This window comes from Rhinatrema bivittatum, chromosome 1, assembly GCF_901001135.1.
Source record: "Rhinatrema bivittatum chromosome 1, aRhiBiv1.1, whole genome shotgun sequence".
Lineage (NCBI taxonomy): Eukaryota > Metazoa > Chordata > Amphibia > Gymnophiona > Rhinatrematidae > Rhinatrema > Rhinatrema bivittatum.
Genome location: NC_042615.1, coordinates 827,806,761 through 827,821,573, shown reverse-complemented (window position 1 = coordinate 827,821,573; position 14,813 = coordinate 827,806,761). Strand labels below are relative to the sequence as shown.

Here is a 14,813-nt window from a genome sequence, read left to right as displayed (position 1 = left end):
AGTAACTAATGCTCTGAGCAGATTGCCCTCAGGTTTCTGTGAAAGGTAGTAACTAATGCTCTGTGCGGGTGTCCCCCATGTTAATGGGAAGGGTAGTAACTGCTGCTCTGTGTGGGTTTCTCCAATGTTAATGTGAAGGGAAGTAACTGTGCGGGATTCCCCCATGTTAATGTGAAGGGAAGTAACTGCTGCTCTGTGCAGTGTTCCTCCATGTTAATGTGAAGGGAAGTAACTGCTGCTCTGTGTGGGTTTCCCCCATGTTAATGTGAAGGGAAGTAACTGCTGCTCTGTGCGGGTTTCCCCCATGTTTCTGTTAAAGGTAGTAACTAATGCTCTGTGTGGGTGTCCCCCATGTTATTGGGAAGGGAAGTAAAGCAAATGTTGCTTACCTGATGTAACAGGTATTCTCACAGGACAGCAGGATGTTAGTCCTCACAAATGGGTGACATCGAGGATGGAGCCCAACCACGGAAAACTTCTGTCAAAGTTTCAGGAACTTTGACTGGCCCCTACTGGGCATGCACGGCACCAACCCTGCAGCCTGCAGGGGTCTCCCTTCAGTCTTGTTTCAAAGCTACAGGCAGTGCCGAAAAGATAAATAAAAACGAACCCAACACCGCGGGGTGGCGGGCGGGTTTCGTGAGGACTAACATCCTGCTGTCCTGTGAGAACACCTGTTACATCAGGTAAGCAACATTTGCTTTCTCACAGGACAAGCAGGATGGTTGTCCTCACAAATGGGTGAGTACCGAGCTGAGGATGTCCTGACTTGCACCAAATGTACCCAACGGCGTGCAACAGGCACAACAACTGGGGTGGAATTTGGTAAAGGGCATCCGCACCCAACCGGGAGGTGGAAGGGTGTTGGTACATCAGGTTGGAAAAAGGTTACGCAAGACAGATTGGCCGAATATGGAATCTTGTCTTCCAGCTTTATCCAAACAATAATGGGCTGCAAAGGTATGGAGGGAACTCCAAGTTGCAGCCTTGCAGATGTCAGGAAGCGGCACCGATCGAAGGTGTGCTACTGAAGTCGCCATGGCCCTCACAGAGGGGCGGATTTTAAGAGCCCTGCTCGCGTAAATCCCCCCGGATTTACGCGAGCAGGGCCCTGCGCGCCGGTGAGCCTATTTTACATAGGCCTACCGGCTCGCGCAGACCCCGGGACTCGCGTACGTCCCGGGGTTTTCGGAGGGGGGTGTGTCGGGGTCGTGTCGGGGGGCGGGCCCGGCCGTTGCGGCGTTTCGGGGGCGAGTCGGCAGCGTTTTGGGGGCGGGTACGGGGGCGTGGCTACAGCCGGGGGCGTGGCCGCGCCCTCCGTACCTGCCCCCAGGTCGCGGCCCGGCGCACAGCAGGCCCGCTGGCGCGCGGGGATTTACGTCTCCCTCCGGGAGGCGTAAATCCCCCGACAAAGGTAAGGGAGGGGTGTAGACAGGGCCGGGCGGGTGGGTTAGGTAGGGGAAGGGAGGGTAAGGTGAGGGGAGGGCAAAGGAAAGTTCCCTCCGAGGCCGCTCCGATTTCGGAGCGGCCTTGGAGGGAACGGGGGTAGGCTGCGCGGCTCGGCGCGCGCCGGCTATACGAAATCGATAGCCTTGCGCGCGCCGATCCAGGATTTTAGTGGATACGAGCGGCTCCGCGCGTATCTACTAAAATCCAGCGTACTTTTGCTTGAGTCTGATGCGCAAGCAAAAGTAGGCTATTCGCGCTCGTTTTTAAATCCGCCCCAGAGTGTGCTTTGACACGGTCTTGGAAAGGAATGCCAGCTTGCTGATAGCAAAAAGAAATGCAGTCCGCCAACCAGGAGGAGAGAGCCTGCTTACCCACAGGTTGTCCTAACTTGTTAGGATGGAAAGAGATGAATAATTGGGTGCTCTTTCGGTGAGATACTGTACGGTCTAGATAAAAAGCTAGAGCTCGTTTACAGTCTAGGGTATGCAGAGTCTGTTCCCTGGAGTTGGAGTGGGGCCTGGGAAAGAAGATAGGTAGTATGATGGATTGATTAATGTGAAACTCCGAAACTACCTTAGGTAAAAATTTAGGGTGAGTGCGGAGTACCGCCCGGTCCTGCAGGAGTTTAGTGTAAGGCGGATAGGTAACTAGGGCCTGTAATTCACTAACCCTGCGAGCTGAAGTGATAGCCAAAAGGAATAACACTTTCCATGTGAGATATTTTAGGTCACAGGAGTGCAGAGGTTCGAAAGGTGGTTTCATAAGGCGACCAAGAACCAGATTAAGGTCCCAAGATGGGGCCGGAGGACGTAAAGGTGGCTTCAAATGAAGCAAGCCTTTAAGAAAGCGTGTTACTAGGGGTTGTACTGAGATAGGGACACCCCCAATACCTTTATGGAAGGCGGCCACCGCACTGACATGCATTCTAATGGAAGAGGTCTTTAGACCTGATTCGGATAGATGCCATAAATAGTCCAAGAATTTAGAGATTGGACAGGAAAGGGGATCAAGGGACTGAGAAGTGCACCATGATGTGTACCGTTTCCATTTGTAGGAGTAAGATTTTCTTGTGGAAGGCTTTCGTGAAGCGATCAGGACACGAGAAACTGAATCCGAAAGGTTAAATGGCTGAAGGACTAACCTTTCAACATCCATGCCGTCAGGGACAAGGCTTAGAGGTTGGGATGGAGCAGGCATCCGTCGTTTTGAGTGAGCAGATGCGGGTCCTGTCCCAGAGGAATGTGTCTGCGGATGGAGAGATCCTGTAATATGGGAAACCACACTTGGCGTGGCCAGTGCGGTGCTATTAGGATCATAGTTCCTCTGTCCTGATGCAGCTTCACGAGAGTCTTCGACAGAAGAGGAAGTGGAGGGAATGCATAAAGCAGACCGGTTGTCCACGTGAGGGTGAACGCATCCCTCGGCCGAGAGTGCTGGCTCCGAATGATAGAGCAATAATTGTCCACTTTGTGGTTCTGAGGGGACGCAAAGAGGTCTATGTGGGGATATCCCCACTTGTGAAATAGAGAGGTCGCTACCAATGGATTGAGTGACCACTCGTGTGGTTGGAAGACACGGCTCAGCTGGTCTGCCAATACATTGTCCACTCCCGGGAGGTAGGTGGCTCTGAGGTACATGGAGCGGGAGAGGGCTTCCACCCAAATCTGCGCAGCTTCCTGACACAGAAGGAAGGAGCCTGTGCCTCCCTGCTTGTTTATGTACCACATGGCCACCTGGATGTCTGTTTGAATTAAGATTGCGTGATTCGATAGGCAATCTTGAAAGGTCCTGAGCGCATAGCGGATGGCTCGCAGCTCCAGGAAATTTATCTGGTGTTTGGCTTCCTCTAGTGACCAGCATCCTTGAGTTTGCAGATTGTGTAGATGGGCTCCCCACCCGATGATGGAAGCATCGGTGGTGAGGGTTATCTGGGGATCTGGTGGAAGAAAGGACAAGCCCTGTAGGAGGTTGAATTGATTTTTCCACCAGGCAAGAGACAGACGGAGTGCGTCGGTGATTGTAACTATGGAGGACAGAGGCTGAAGAGCTTGAGTCCATTGTAGTCTTAGAGTCCATTGTGTGACTCTCATGGCCAAATGGGCCATGGGAGTTACTTGAACTGAGGAGGCCATATGTCCTAGTAGAATGAGGAATTGGCGAGCTGTGGCTGTGTGTTGAGACCGCAGCTGGCGAGCTAGGGACACCAGAGTCTTGGCCCGTTGATGAGGGAGGAAGGCTTTTGCTTGTAAGGTGTCCAAGTCTGCCCCAATGAAAGATAAGGTCTGAGATGGGACCAAGTAGGATTTCTCGTAATTGATAAGAAATCCAAGAGAGAGCAGAGTATGAATTGTTAGGGTCAGGGAGGACCGAGCTGTTTGCTGGGTTGGGGCCCTGATTAACCAATCATCCAGGTAGGGGTAGACGTGGACACCTTCCTTCCTGAGGAATGCTGCTACCACCACGAGGCATTTGGTAAAGACTCGTGGTGCGGACGCCAGGCCGAAAGGTAATACTCGGTATTGGTAGTGGTTTCGGCCTACTAGAAAACGCAGGTATTTGCGATGAGATTTTGTGATTGCAATGTGGGTATATGCGTCTTTCAAGTCTAGAGAGCATAGCCAATCCCCTCTTTGTAGTAGAGGGAGCAGCGAACCCAGGGTTACCATCTTGAACTTCTCCTTGGAAAGGTACTTGTTGAGGGCCCGTAGGTCTAGGATTGGACGAAGTCCTACTGACTTTTTTGGTATCAGGAAGTACCTGGAATAGAACCCGAGACCTTGTTGTAAGGAAGGAATGGGTTCTATAGCGTTTGACTGTAGGAGAAGAGAAACTTCCTGCTCTAAAAGAACAGAGTGATCTGTGAGTCTCCACGCCTGCAGAGGTGGGGAGTCGCCAGCAGGTCATCCCCTTCGGACAGTAGTTCCGACAGCGCAGGGTCCTGAGCGTCTGGCGAGGGTGGAGAAATCGCTGCCGCAGCACCCGAAGCCAGCCGAGGACGAGAAAGTGGACCTGGAGCCCCGGCCACCGAACCTACCAGGTCGGGGGGCGTACCAGGAGGGGCCTCAGCGACCCGAGGAGTCTTGGCCGGTGGAGGGTGTGGGGGAAGGCCCCAGGCACCCCCAGCCCCTGCAAGTATGCACTATGCATCAATAAGATGAATTGAGGGGAAAAACGAGGCAAGCTGGGAGGGGGGGTCCGAGGAGGGGTCCGAGGCTGAGACCTCTGGAGCCTGTGGACTAGGCAAACCCCCCTCCGGGGATACATTCGGAGGTGAAACTTCCCGACGATCCCTCCGCTCTAAAACTGCCTCAGCTGCAGCAATGTGCTGAGACAGCAAAATGGCCGCCGTTCCCGCCAGCGGCGGCGAAGTGGCCGGCCCGCGCCGCCCGTGTCGGGGGGAGGGGAGAGGGGAAAACGACCCCAGTGGCTGTGAGGTGCCCTCCCCACCCGGAAGGCACCTCGCGCAGATCCCCTCCCTGGAAATCCGGGGACCCCGGCTCGCCGCATGCCGCGCAACGGGACGGCCACGGCATGCTCAAATTCGCCGGGGAAAACAGGCAAAAACGCCTCGGGGGGGGGCCAGGAGGCACTGAAGAGGTGCCGCGGGGGGGCCGGAGGGCCTGCACAACCCGCTGAAGAATCCCTGCGGCGCCGAAAGAAAAATAAAAATCAGCCGCGCCAAGCGCACGAAACAAGCCGCAATGCCGCGAGAGAGACTGCCCCCGCGTGGCGGACCCGGCACCACCGGCAGCCACGGGGCACCCAGAAGAAAGAAAAATACCTGAAAAGGAAGAAATGACAAAGAGAAACCCCAACTTACTGCCCAACTTACTGCCCGCGAACGGAGGAAGCAAGCAAAGAAGGCAGAGGAAAGACACGCCTCCAAAGCAAGGGCCCTCTTTTTTTTTTTGTAAAAGAACTTTACCTAACTTGATTCAAAGGAATACACACAACAGGACAGGAAAAGAAAAGGAAATAAAACCTAAAACCCTGAAAGCCTGGGGGGATCATGGATCCTCCCAACTCTCATCTGCTGGAGTCAGAAAGATACTGGGCTCCAGCAGAGGGAGCACTGGCTTATACTGGTGACGTCCCTCGAAGTCTGTTCTGACTCCATCTGCTGGACGGGGGACATAACCCACCGTCTGGACTGATCCTGGTACGTACAGGGAACTTCTACTCTGTGCGGGTTTCCCCCATGTTAATGTGAAGGGAAGTAACTGCTGCTCTGTGCAGGTTTCTCCCATGTTAATGTGAAGGGAAGTAACTGCTGCTCTGTGCAGGTTTCCCCCATGTTAATGTGAAGGGAAGTAACTGCTGCTTTGTGCAGGTTTCCCCCATGTTAATGTGAAGGGAAGTAACTGCTGCTCTGTGCAGGTTTCTCCCATGTTAATGTGAAGGGAAGTAACTGCTGCTCTGTGCAGGTTTCCCCCATGTTAATGTGAAGGGAAGTAACTGCTGCTCTGTGCAGTTTTCCCCCATGTTAATGTGAAGGGAAGTAACTGCTGCTCTGTGCAGGTTTCTCCCATGTTAATGTGAAGGGAAGTAACTGCTGCTCTGTGCAGGTTTCCTCCATGTTAATGTGAAGGGAAGTAACTGCTGCTTTGTGCAGGTTTCCCCCATGTTAATGAGAAGGGAAGTAACTGCTGCTCTGTGCAGGTTTCCCTCATGTTAATGTGAAGGGAAGTAACTGCTGCTCTGTGTAGGTTTCCCCCATGTTAATGTGAAGGGAAGTAACCGCTGCTCTGTGTAGGTTTCCCCCCATGTTAATGTGAAGGGAAGTAACCACTGCTCTGTGCAGGTTTCCCCCATGTTAATGTGAAGGGAAGTAACCGCTGCTCTGTGCAGGTTTCCCCCATGTTAATGTGAAGGGAAGTAACTGCTGCCTTGTGTAGGTTTCCCCCATGTTAATGTGAAGGGAAGTAACTGCTGCTCTGTGTAGGTTTCCCCCATGTTAATGTGAAGGGAAGTAACTGCTGCTATGTGCAGGTTTCCCCCATGTTAATGTGAAGGGAAGTAACTGCTGCTCTCTGCAGGTTTCCCCCATGTTAATGTGAAGGGAAGTAACTGCTGCTCTATGAGGGTTTCTCCCATGTTAATGGAAGGGAAGTAACTGCTGCTCTGTGCGGGTTTCCCCCATGTTAATGTGAAGGGAAGTTACTGCTCCTCTGTGCAGGTTTCCCCATGTTAATGTGAAGGGCAGTAACTGTTGCTCTGTGCAGTTTTCCCCCATGTTAATGTGAAGGGAAGTAACTGCTGCTCGGTGCAGGTTTCCCCCATGTTAATGTGAAGGGAAGTAACTGCTGCTCTGTGCAGGTTTCCCCCATGTTAATGTGAAGGGAAGTAACTGCTGCTCTGTGCAGGTTTCTCCCATGTTAATGTGAAGGGAAGTAACTGCTGCTCTGTGCAGGTTTCCCCCATGTTAATGTGAAGGGAAGTAACTGCTGCTCTGTGCAGGTTTCCCCCATGTTAATGTGAAGGGAAGTAACTGCTGCTCTGTGCAGGTTTCTCCCATGTTAATGTGAAGGGAAGCAACTGCTGCTCGGTGCAGGTTTCCCCCATGTTAATGTGAAGGGAAGTAACTGCTGCTCTGTGCAGGTTTCCCCCATGTTAATGTGAAGGGAAGTAACTGCTGCTCTCTGCAGGTTTCCCCCATGTTAATGTGAAGGGAAGTAACTGCTGCTCTATGAGGGTTTCTCCCATGTTAATGGAAGGGAAGTAACTGCTGCTCTGTGCGGGTTTCCCCCATGTTAATGTGAAGGGAAGTAACTGCTGCTCTGTGCGGGTTTCTCCCATGTTAATGTGAAGGGAAGTAACTGCTGCTCTGTGTAGGTTTCCCCCATGTTAATCTGAAGGGTAGTAACTGTTGTTTCCTGCTTGTTACTCCCATGTTAATGTGAAGGGTATTTACTGCTGCTCTGTGCAGATTACCCCCATTTTAGGGTTATTACCTTCTGTTTTGTACAATTTAACCTATGTTACTGCCACTGCCCATATTTTACCTGCATTTTACTGTTAAGGACAGTAACCGCCATTCCCTGCTGTAAAATTCAGAGATACAAAGCTGGTGCAGGTTTGAGAGTGAGAAGTTTTATGATCATCTGTCCAAAATGGCAGAAAATCAGAGCGGAAAAATCTAAAAAGGGCAGACTAGAAGGGGATTGGGACAGTGACTCGAACTTTCTCTTATTTACTCTTTCCCCACAGAAATATTGGTAATGAATGTAAGCTTTTAAAATTAGTAAAATCAGGATTTTTATTTCACAGGCCGTTTTTCAATCAGATTGCCCACAGACAAGAGTCAATAGAAAGAGTTTAGAAAAAGTAATTTTCTGAGACAGTAACAGCAATTTAAACCTCAGAACAATTGATGTGAATAATTATCAGGATCTAAAGCTTAGGCTTACCACAGTAGTATTATTGTTGGGATTGTTCTAAATGAAAGAAAGAGAGTAGTGAGATTAGGAATATATTCTCCCGGGAAGGTCACAGGATGGGAAAGTCACTTTATAGGGATACACTAGGATAAGAATCACCCTCCAGATCCATAGGATTTCTGTCCAGTCTGAGGATTTGCTTTTGCATTAAAACCTTCCCATTTAGAGCCTCTGGGTGAGAGAGTCACAGTGGGATCTGTGTTACAGTGCATGACATAATGTGATCTTCATGTAAAAGTAACATCCCACATCAGGAGATATAGACCCAGATCTGAGGATCAGAAGTAAAACCCCCCAAGATCCGCAGCAGACGCTCTCACCCTGTCCTGGTTTTCCTATCATCATCCTTGGTATTCTGGGTCCCATATTTCAGTTAAGGGCATTAACTGTGTATATTACGTGCCTGTTTATTCCAAGGGTAGAGTCTGACAGTCCCAGCATTTTACCTGATCTTTCTATTAAAGGTAGTAACTAATGCTCTGTGCAGATTGCCCACATGTTTCTATTAAAGGTAGTAACTAATGCTCTGTGCAGATTGCCCACATGTTTCTGTTAAAGGTAGTAACTAATGCTCTGTGCAGATTGCCCACATATTTCTGTTAAAGGTAGTAACTAATGCTCTGTGCAGATTGCCCACATGTTTCTGTTAAAAGTGGTAAATAATGCTCTGTGCAGATTACCCACATTTTTCTGTTAAAGGTAGTAACTAATGCCCTGTGCATATTACCCACATATTTCTGTTAAAGGTAGTAACTAATGCTCTGTGCAGATTGCCCACATGTTTCTGTTAAAGGTAGTAACTAATGATCTGAGCAGATTGCCCACATGTTTCTGTTAAAGGTAGTAACTAATGCCTTGTGCAGATTACCCACATATTTCTGTTAAAGGTAGTAACTAATGCTCTGTGCAGATTGCCCACATGTTTCTGTTAAAGGTAGTAACTAATGCTCTTCTCAGATTGCCCACATGTTTCTGTTAAAGGTAGTAACTAATGCCCTGTGCAGATTACCCACATTTATCTGTTAAAGGTAGTAACTAATGCTCTGTGCAGATTGCCCACATGTTTCTGTTGAAGGTCGTAACTAATGCTCTGTGCAGGTTGCCCACAGGTTTCTGTTAAAGGTAGTAACTATTGTTCTGTGCAGATTGCGAACATGTTTCGGTTAAAGGTAGTAACTAATGCTCTGTGCAGATTGCCCACATGTTTCTGTTAAAGGTAGTAACTAATGCTCTGAGCAGATTGTCCACAGGTTTCTGTTAAAGGTAGTAAGTAATGCCCTGTGCGGGTTTCCCCCATGTTAATGTGAAGGGAAGTAACTGCTGCTCTGTGCTCGTTTCTCCCATGTTAATATGAAGGGAAATAACTGCTGCTCTGTGCGGGTTTCCCCCATGTTAATGAGAAGGGAAGTAACAGCTGCTCTGTGCAGGATTTCACCCATATTAATGAGAAGGGAAGTAACTGCTGCTCTGTGCAGGATTCCCCCATGTTAATCTGAAGGGCAGTAACTGCTGCTCTGTGCGGGTTTCCCCCATTTTAATGTGAAGGGAAGTAACCACTGCCTTGTGCGGGTTTCTCCCATGTTAATGTGAAGGGAAGTAACCGCTGCTCTGTGCAGGTTACCCCCAATGTTAATGTGAAGGGAAGTAACTACTGCTCTGTGCGGGTTTCCCCCATGTTAATGTGAAGGGAAGTAACTGCTGCTCTGTGCGGGTTTCCCCCATTTTAATGTGAAGGGAAGTAACTGCTGCTCTGTGCAGGTTCCCCCCATGTTAATGTGAAGGGAAGTAAGTACTGCCTTGTGCGGGTTTCCCCCATGTTAATGTGAAGGGAAGTAACCGCTGCTCTGTGCAGGTTTCCCCCAATGTTAATGTGAAGGGAAGTAACTGCTGCTCTGTGCGGGTTTCCCCCATTTTAATGTGAAGGGAAGTAACTGCTGCTCTGTGCGGGTTTCCCCCATGTTAATGTGAAGGGAAGTAAGTACTGCCTTGTGCGGGTTTCTCCCATGTTAATGTGAAGGGAAGTAACCGCTGCTCTGTGCAGGTTTCCCCCAATGTTAATGTGAAGGGAAGTAACCGCTGCTCTGTGCAGGTTTCCCCCAATGTTATTGTGAAGGGAAGTAACTGCTGCTCTGTGCAGGTTTCCCCCAATGTTAATGTGAAGGGAAGTAAACCGCTGCTCTGTGCAGGTTTCCCCCAATGTTAATGTGAAGGGAAGTAACCGCTGCTCTGTGCAGGTTTCTCCCATGTTAATGTGAAGGGAAGTAACCGCTGCTCTGTGCAGGTTTCCCCCAATGTTAATGTGAAGGGAAGTAACTACTGCTCTGTGCGGGTTTCCCCCATGTTAATGTGAAGGGAAGTAACCTGCTCTGTGCAGGTTGCTCCCATGTTAATGTAAAGGGAAGTAACCGCTGCTCTGTGCAGTTTTGCCCCATTTTAAAGTGAAGGAAAGTAACTGCTGCTCTGTACAGGTTTCCCCCAAGTTAATGTGAAGAGAAGTAACTGCTGCTCTGGCCATTTTTCAATCAGATTGCCCACAGACAAGTGTCAATAGAAAAATTGTTTAGAAAAAGTAATTTTCTGAGACCGTAACAGAAATTAAACCTCAGAACAATTGATGTGAATAATTATCAGGATCTAAAGCTTAGGCTTACCAGAGTAGTATTATTGTTGTTGGGATTGTTCTAAATGAAAGAAAGAGAGCAGTGAGATTAGGATTATATTCTCCCGGGAAGGTCACAGGATGGGAAAGTCACTTTATAGGGAGACACTAGGATGAGAATCACACTCCAGATCACCATGAGATTTCTGTCCAGTCTGAGGATTTGCTTTTGCATTAAAACCTTCCCATTTAGAGCCTCCGGGTGAGAGAGTCACAGTGGGATCTGTGTTACAGTGCATGACATAATGTGATCTTCATGTAAAGTAACGTCCCACATCAGGAGATATAGACCCAGATCTGAGGATCAGAAGTAAAACTCCCCAAGATCGGCAGCAGACGCTCTCACCCTGTCCTGGTTTTCCTATCATCATCCTTGGTATTCTGGGTCCCATATTTCAGTTAAGGGCATTAACTGCTACTCGGGGTATATTACTCACATGTTTATTTCAAGGGTAGAGACTGACAGTCCCAGCATTTTACCCGATCTTTCTATTAAAGGTAGTAACTAATGTTCTGTGCAGATTGCCCACATGTTTCTGTTAAAGGTAGTAACTAATGCTCTGTGCAGATTGCCCACATGTTTCTGTTAAAGGTAGTAACAAATGATCTGTGCAGATTGCGCTCAGGTTTCTGTTAAAGGTAGTAACTAATGCTCTGTGCGGGTGTCCCCCGTGTTAATGGGAAGGGTAGTAAATGCTGCTCTGTGCGAGTTTCTCCTATGTTAATGTGAAGAGAAGTAACTGTGCGGGATTCCCCCATGTTAATGTGGAGGGAAGTAACTGCTGCTCTTTGCAGTTTTCCCCCATGTTAATGTGAAGGGAAGTAACTGCTGCTCTGTGCGGGTTTCCCCCATGTTAATGTGAAGGGAAGTAACTGCTGCTCTGTGCAGGTTTCCCCCATGTTAATGTGAAGGGAAGTAACTGCTGCTCTGTGCAGGTTTCCCCCATGTTAATGTGAAGGGAAGTAACTGCTGCTCTGTGCAAGTTTCCCCCATGTTAATGTGAAGGGAAGTAACTGCTGCTCTGTGCAGGTTTCCCCCATGTTAATGTGAAGGGAAGTAACTGCTGCTTTGTGCAGGTTTCCCCCATGTTAATGTGAAGGGTATTTACTGCTGCTCTGTGGAGATTACCCCCATTTTAGGGTTATTACATTCTGTTCTGTACAATTTAACCTATGTTACTGTTAAGGGAAGTTACTGCCACTCCCCACATTTTACCTGAATTTTACTGTTAAGGACAGTAACCGCCACTCCTTGCAGTAACATTCAGAGATACAAAGCTGGTGCAGGTTTGAGAGTGAGAGGTTTTATGATCATCTGTCCAAAATGGTAGAAAATCAGAGCTGAAAAATCTAAAAAGGGCAGACTAGAAGGGGATTGGGACAGTGACTCGAACTTTCTCTTATTTACTCTTTCCCCACAGAAATATTGGTAATGAATGTAAGCTTTTAAAATTATTAAAATCAGGATTTTTATTTATTTATTTATTTATTTATTTATTTATTAACTTTTATTTACCGACATTCGTGAAGCACATCATGCCGGTTTACAAAGAAAGATGAGATACAGCAAAACACTATAGCAAAATACAGCAAAATACAGCAAAACAATATAGCAGTATAACAAAATAACTTTATAAACAATGTAATATAATATTACTAATCAAAAGAATAAAAGACAAAACTGAACAAAATAAAACAGTAAAACGGCATTACAAAGGAACCAATGGTTCAGAAGATTTAAGGGGGGAGGAAGGGGGAGAGGAGGGGGAGGCCGAGGGGTGGGAGGGCGGGGGTGGGTTTAAGAGGGGAGTGGGAAAGGGGGGAAGAGGAGGGGGAGGGGCCATTTTTCAATCAGATTGCCCACAGACAAGAGTCAATAGAAAAAGAGTTTAGAAAAAGTAATTTTCTGAGACAGTAACAGAAATGTAAACCTCAGAACAATTGATGTGAATAATTATCAGGATCTAAAGCTTAGGCTTACCTCAGTAGTATTATTGTTGGGATTGTTCTAAATGAAAGAAAGAGAGCAGTGAGATTAGGAATAAATTCTCCCGGGAAGGTCACAGGATGGGAAAGTCACTTATAGTGAGACACTAGGATGAGAATCACACTCCAGATCATCATGAGATTTTTGTCCAGTCTGAGGATTTCCTTTTCCATTAAAACCTTCCCATTTAGAGCCTCCGGGTGAGAGAGTCACAGTGGAATCTGTGTTACATTGCATGACATAATGTGATCTTCATGTAAAAGTAACGTCCCACATCAGGAGATATAGACCCAGATCTGAGGAACAGAAGTAACCACCCCCAAGATCCGCAGCAGATGCTCTCACCCTCTCCTGGTTTTCCTATCATCATCCTTGGTATCCTGGGTCCCATATTTCTGTTAAGGGCATTAACTGCTACTCTGTGCATATTAATCACATGTTTCTTTCAGGGTAGACACAGTCCCAGCATGTTACCCGATCTTTCTATTAAAGGTAGTAACTAATTCTCTGTGCAGATTGCCCACATGTTTCTGTTAAGGTAGTAACTAATGCTCTGTGCAGATTGCCCACATGTTTCTGTTAAAGGTAGTAACTAATGCCCTGTGCAGATTACCCACATTTTTCTGTTAAAGGTAGTAACTAATTTTCTGTGCAGATTGCCCACAGGTTTCTGTTAAAGGTAGTAACTAATGCTCTGTGCAGGTTCCCACAGGTTTCTGTTAAAGGTAGTAACTAATGCTCTGTGCAGATTGCCCACATGTTTCTGTTAAAGATAGTAAGTAATGCCCTGTGCGGGTTTCCCCCATGTTAATCTGAAGGGAAGTAACTGCTGCTCTGTGCTCGTTTCTCCCATGTTAATGTGATGGGAAGTAACTGCTGCTCTGTGTGGGATTCCCCCATGTTAATCTGAAGGGAAGTAAATGCTGCTCTGTGCTGGTTTCTCCCATGTTAATGTGAAGGGAAGTAACTGCTGCTCTGCGCACGTTTCCCCCAAGTTAATATGAAGGAAATAACTGCTGCTCTATGCGGGTTTCCCCCATATTAATGAGAAGGGAAGTAACTGCTGCTCTGTGCAGGTTTCCCCCATGTTAATGTGAAGGGAAGTAACTGCTGCTCTGTGCGTGTTTCCCCCATGTTAATGTGAAGGGAAGTAACTGCTGCTCTGTGCGTGTTTCCCCCCATGTTAATGTGAAGGGAAGTAACTGCTGCTCTGTGCGTGTTTCCCCCATGTTAATGTGAAGGGAAGTAACTGCTGCTCTGTACGTGTTTCCCCCATGTTAATGTGAAGGGAAGTAACTGCTGCTCTGTGCGTGTTTCCCCCATGTTAATGTGAAGGGAAGTAACTGCTGCTCTGTGCGTGTTTCCCCCATGTTAATGTGAAGGGAAGTAACTGCTGCTCTGTGCAGTGTTCCTCCATGTTAATGTGAAGGGAAGTAACTGCTGCTCTGTGTGGGTTTCCCCCATGTTAATGTGAAGGGAAGTAACTGCTGCTCTGTGCAGGTTTCCCCCATGTTAATGTGAAGGGAAGTAACTGCTACTCTGTGCAGGTTTCCCCCATGTTAATGTGAACGGAAGTAACTGCTGCTCTGTGCGTGTTTCCCCCACGTTAATGTGAAGGGAAGTAACTGCTGCTCTGTGCAGGATTTCCCCCATGTTAATGTGAAGGGAAGTAACTGCTGCTCTGTGCAGGATTTCCCCCATGTTAATGAGAAGAGAAGTAACTGCTGCTCTGTGCAGGTTTCCCCCATGTTAATGTGAAGGGAAGTATCTGCTTCTCTGTGCAGTTTTCACCCATGTTAATGTGAAGGGAAGTATCTGCTTCTCTGTGCAGGTTTCCCCCATGTTAATGTGAAGGGAAGTAACTGCTGCTCTGTGCGTGTTTCCCCCATGTTAATGTGAAGGGAAGTAACTGCTGCTCTGTGCAGTTTTCCCCAATGTTAATGTGAAGGGAAGTAACTGCTGCTCTGTGCAGGTTTCCCCCATGTTAATGTGAAGGGAAGTAACTGCTGCTCTGTGCGTGTTTCCCCCATGTTAATGTGAAGGGAAGTAACTGCTGCTCTGTGCGTGTTTCCCCCATGTTAATGTGAAGGGAAGTAACTGCTGCTCTGTGCGTGTTTCCCCCATGTTAATGTGAAGGGAAGTAACTGCTGCTCTGTTCGTGTTTCCCCCATGTTAATGTGAAGGGAAGTAACTGCTGCTCTGTGCGTGTTTCCCCCATGTTAATGTGAAGGGAAGTAACTGCTGCTCTGTGCAGTGTTCCTCCATGTTAATGTGAAGGGAA

The 14,813-nt window shown here is 47.9% G+C and overlaps 1 protein-coding gene across 50 annotated transcripts in view; it reads right to left on the bottom strand.

Annotated features, from left to right (window-relative positions):
• Positions 1-14,813, bottom strand: part of LOC115079149 (GATA zinc finger domain-containing protein 14-like) — a 437,489-nt gene that overhangs the window by 130,500 nt on the left and 292,176 nt on the right. For 44 of the 50 annotated variants that reach the window (XM_029582443.1, XM_029582299.1, XM_029582459.1 and 41 more), the window contains 3 exons: positions 12,527-12,553; positions 10,538-10,567; positions 7,857-7,883 (listed from right to left, as the gene is read on the bottom strand). In XM_029582443.1, the coding sequence (XP_029438303.1) occupies positions 7,857-7,883; positions 10,538-10,567; positions 12,527-12,553 (84 nt within the window). The remainder of the gene's footprint in view (positions 1-7,856; positions 7,884-10,537; positions 10,568-12,526; positions 12,554-14,813) is intronic. The other 6 variants (XM_029582467.1, XM_029582591.1, XM_029582583.1 and 3 more) reach the window with 2 other exon arrangements.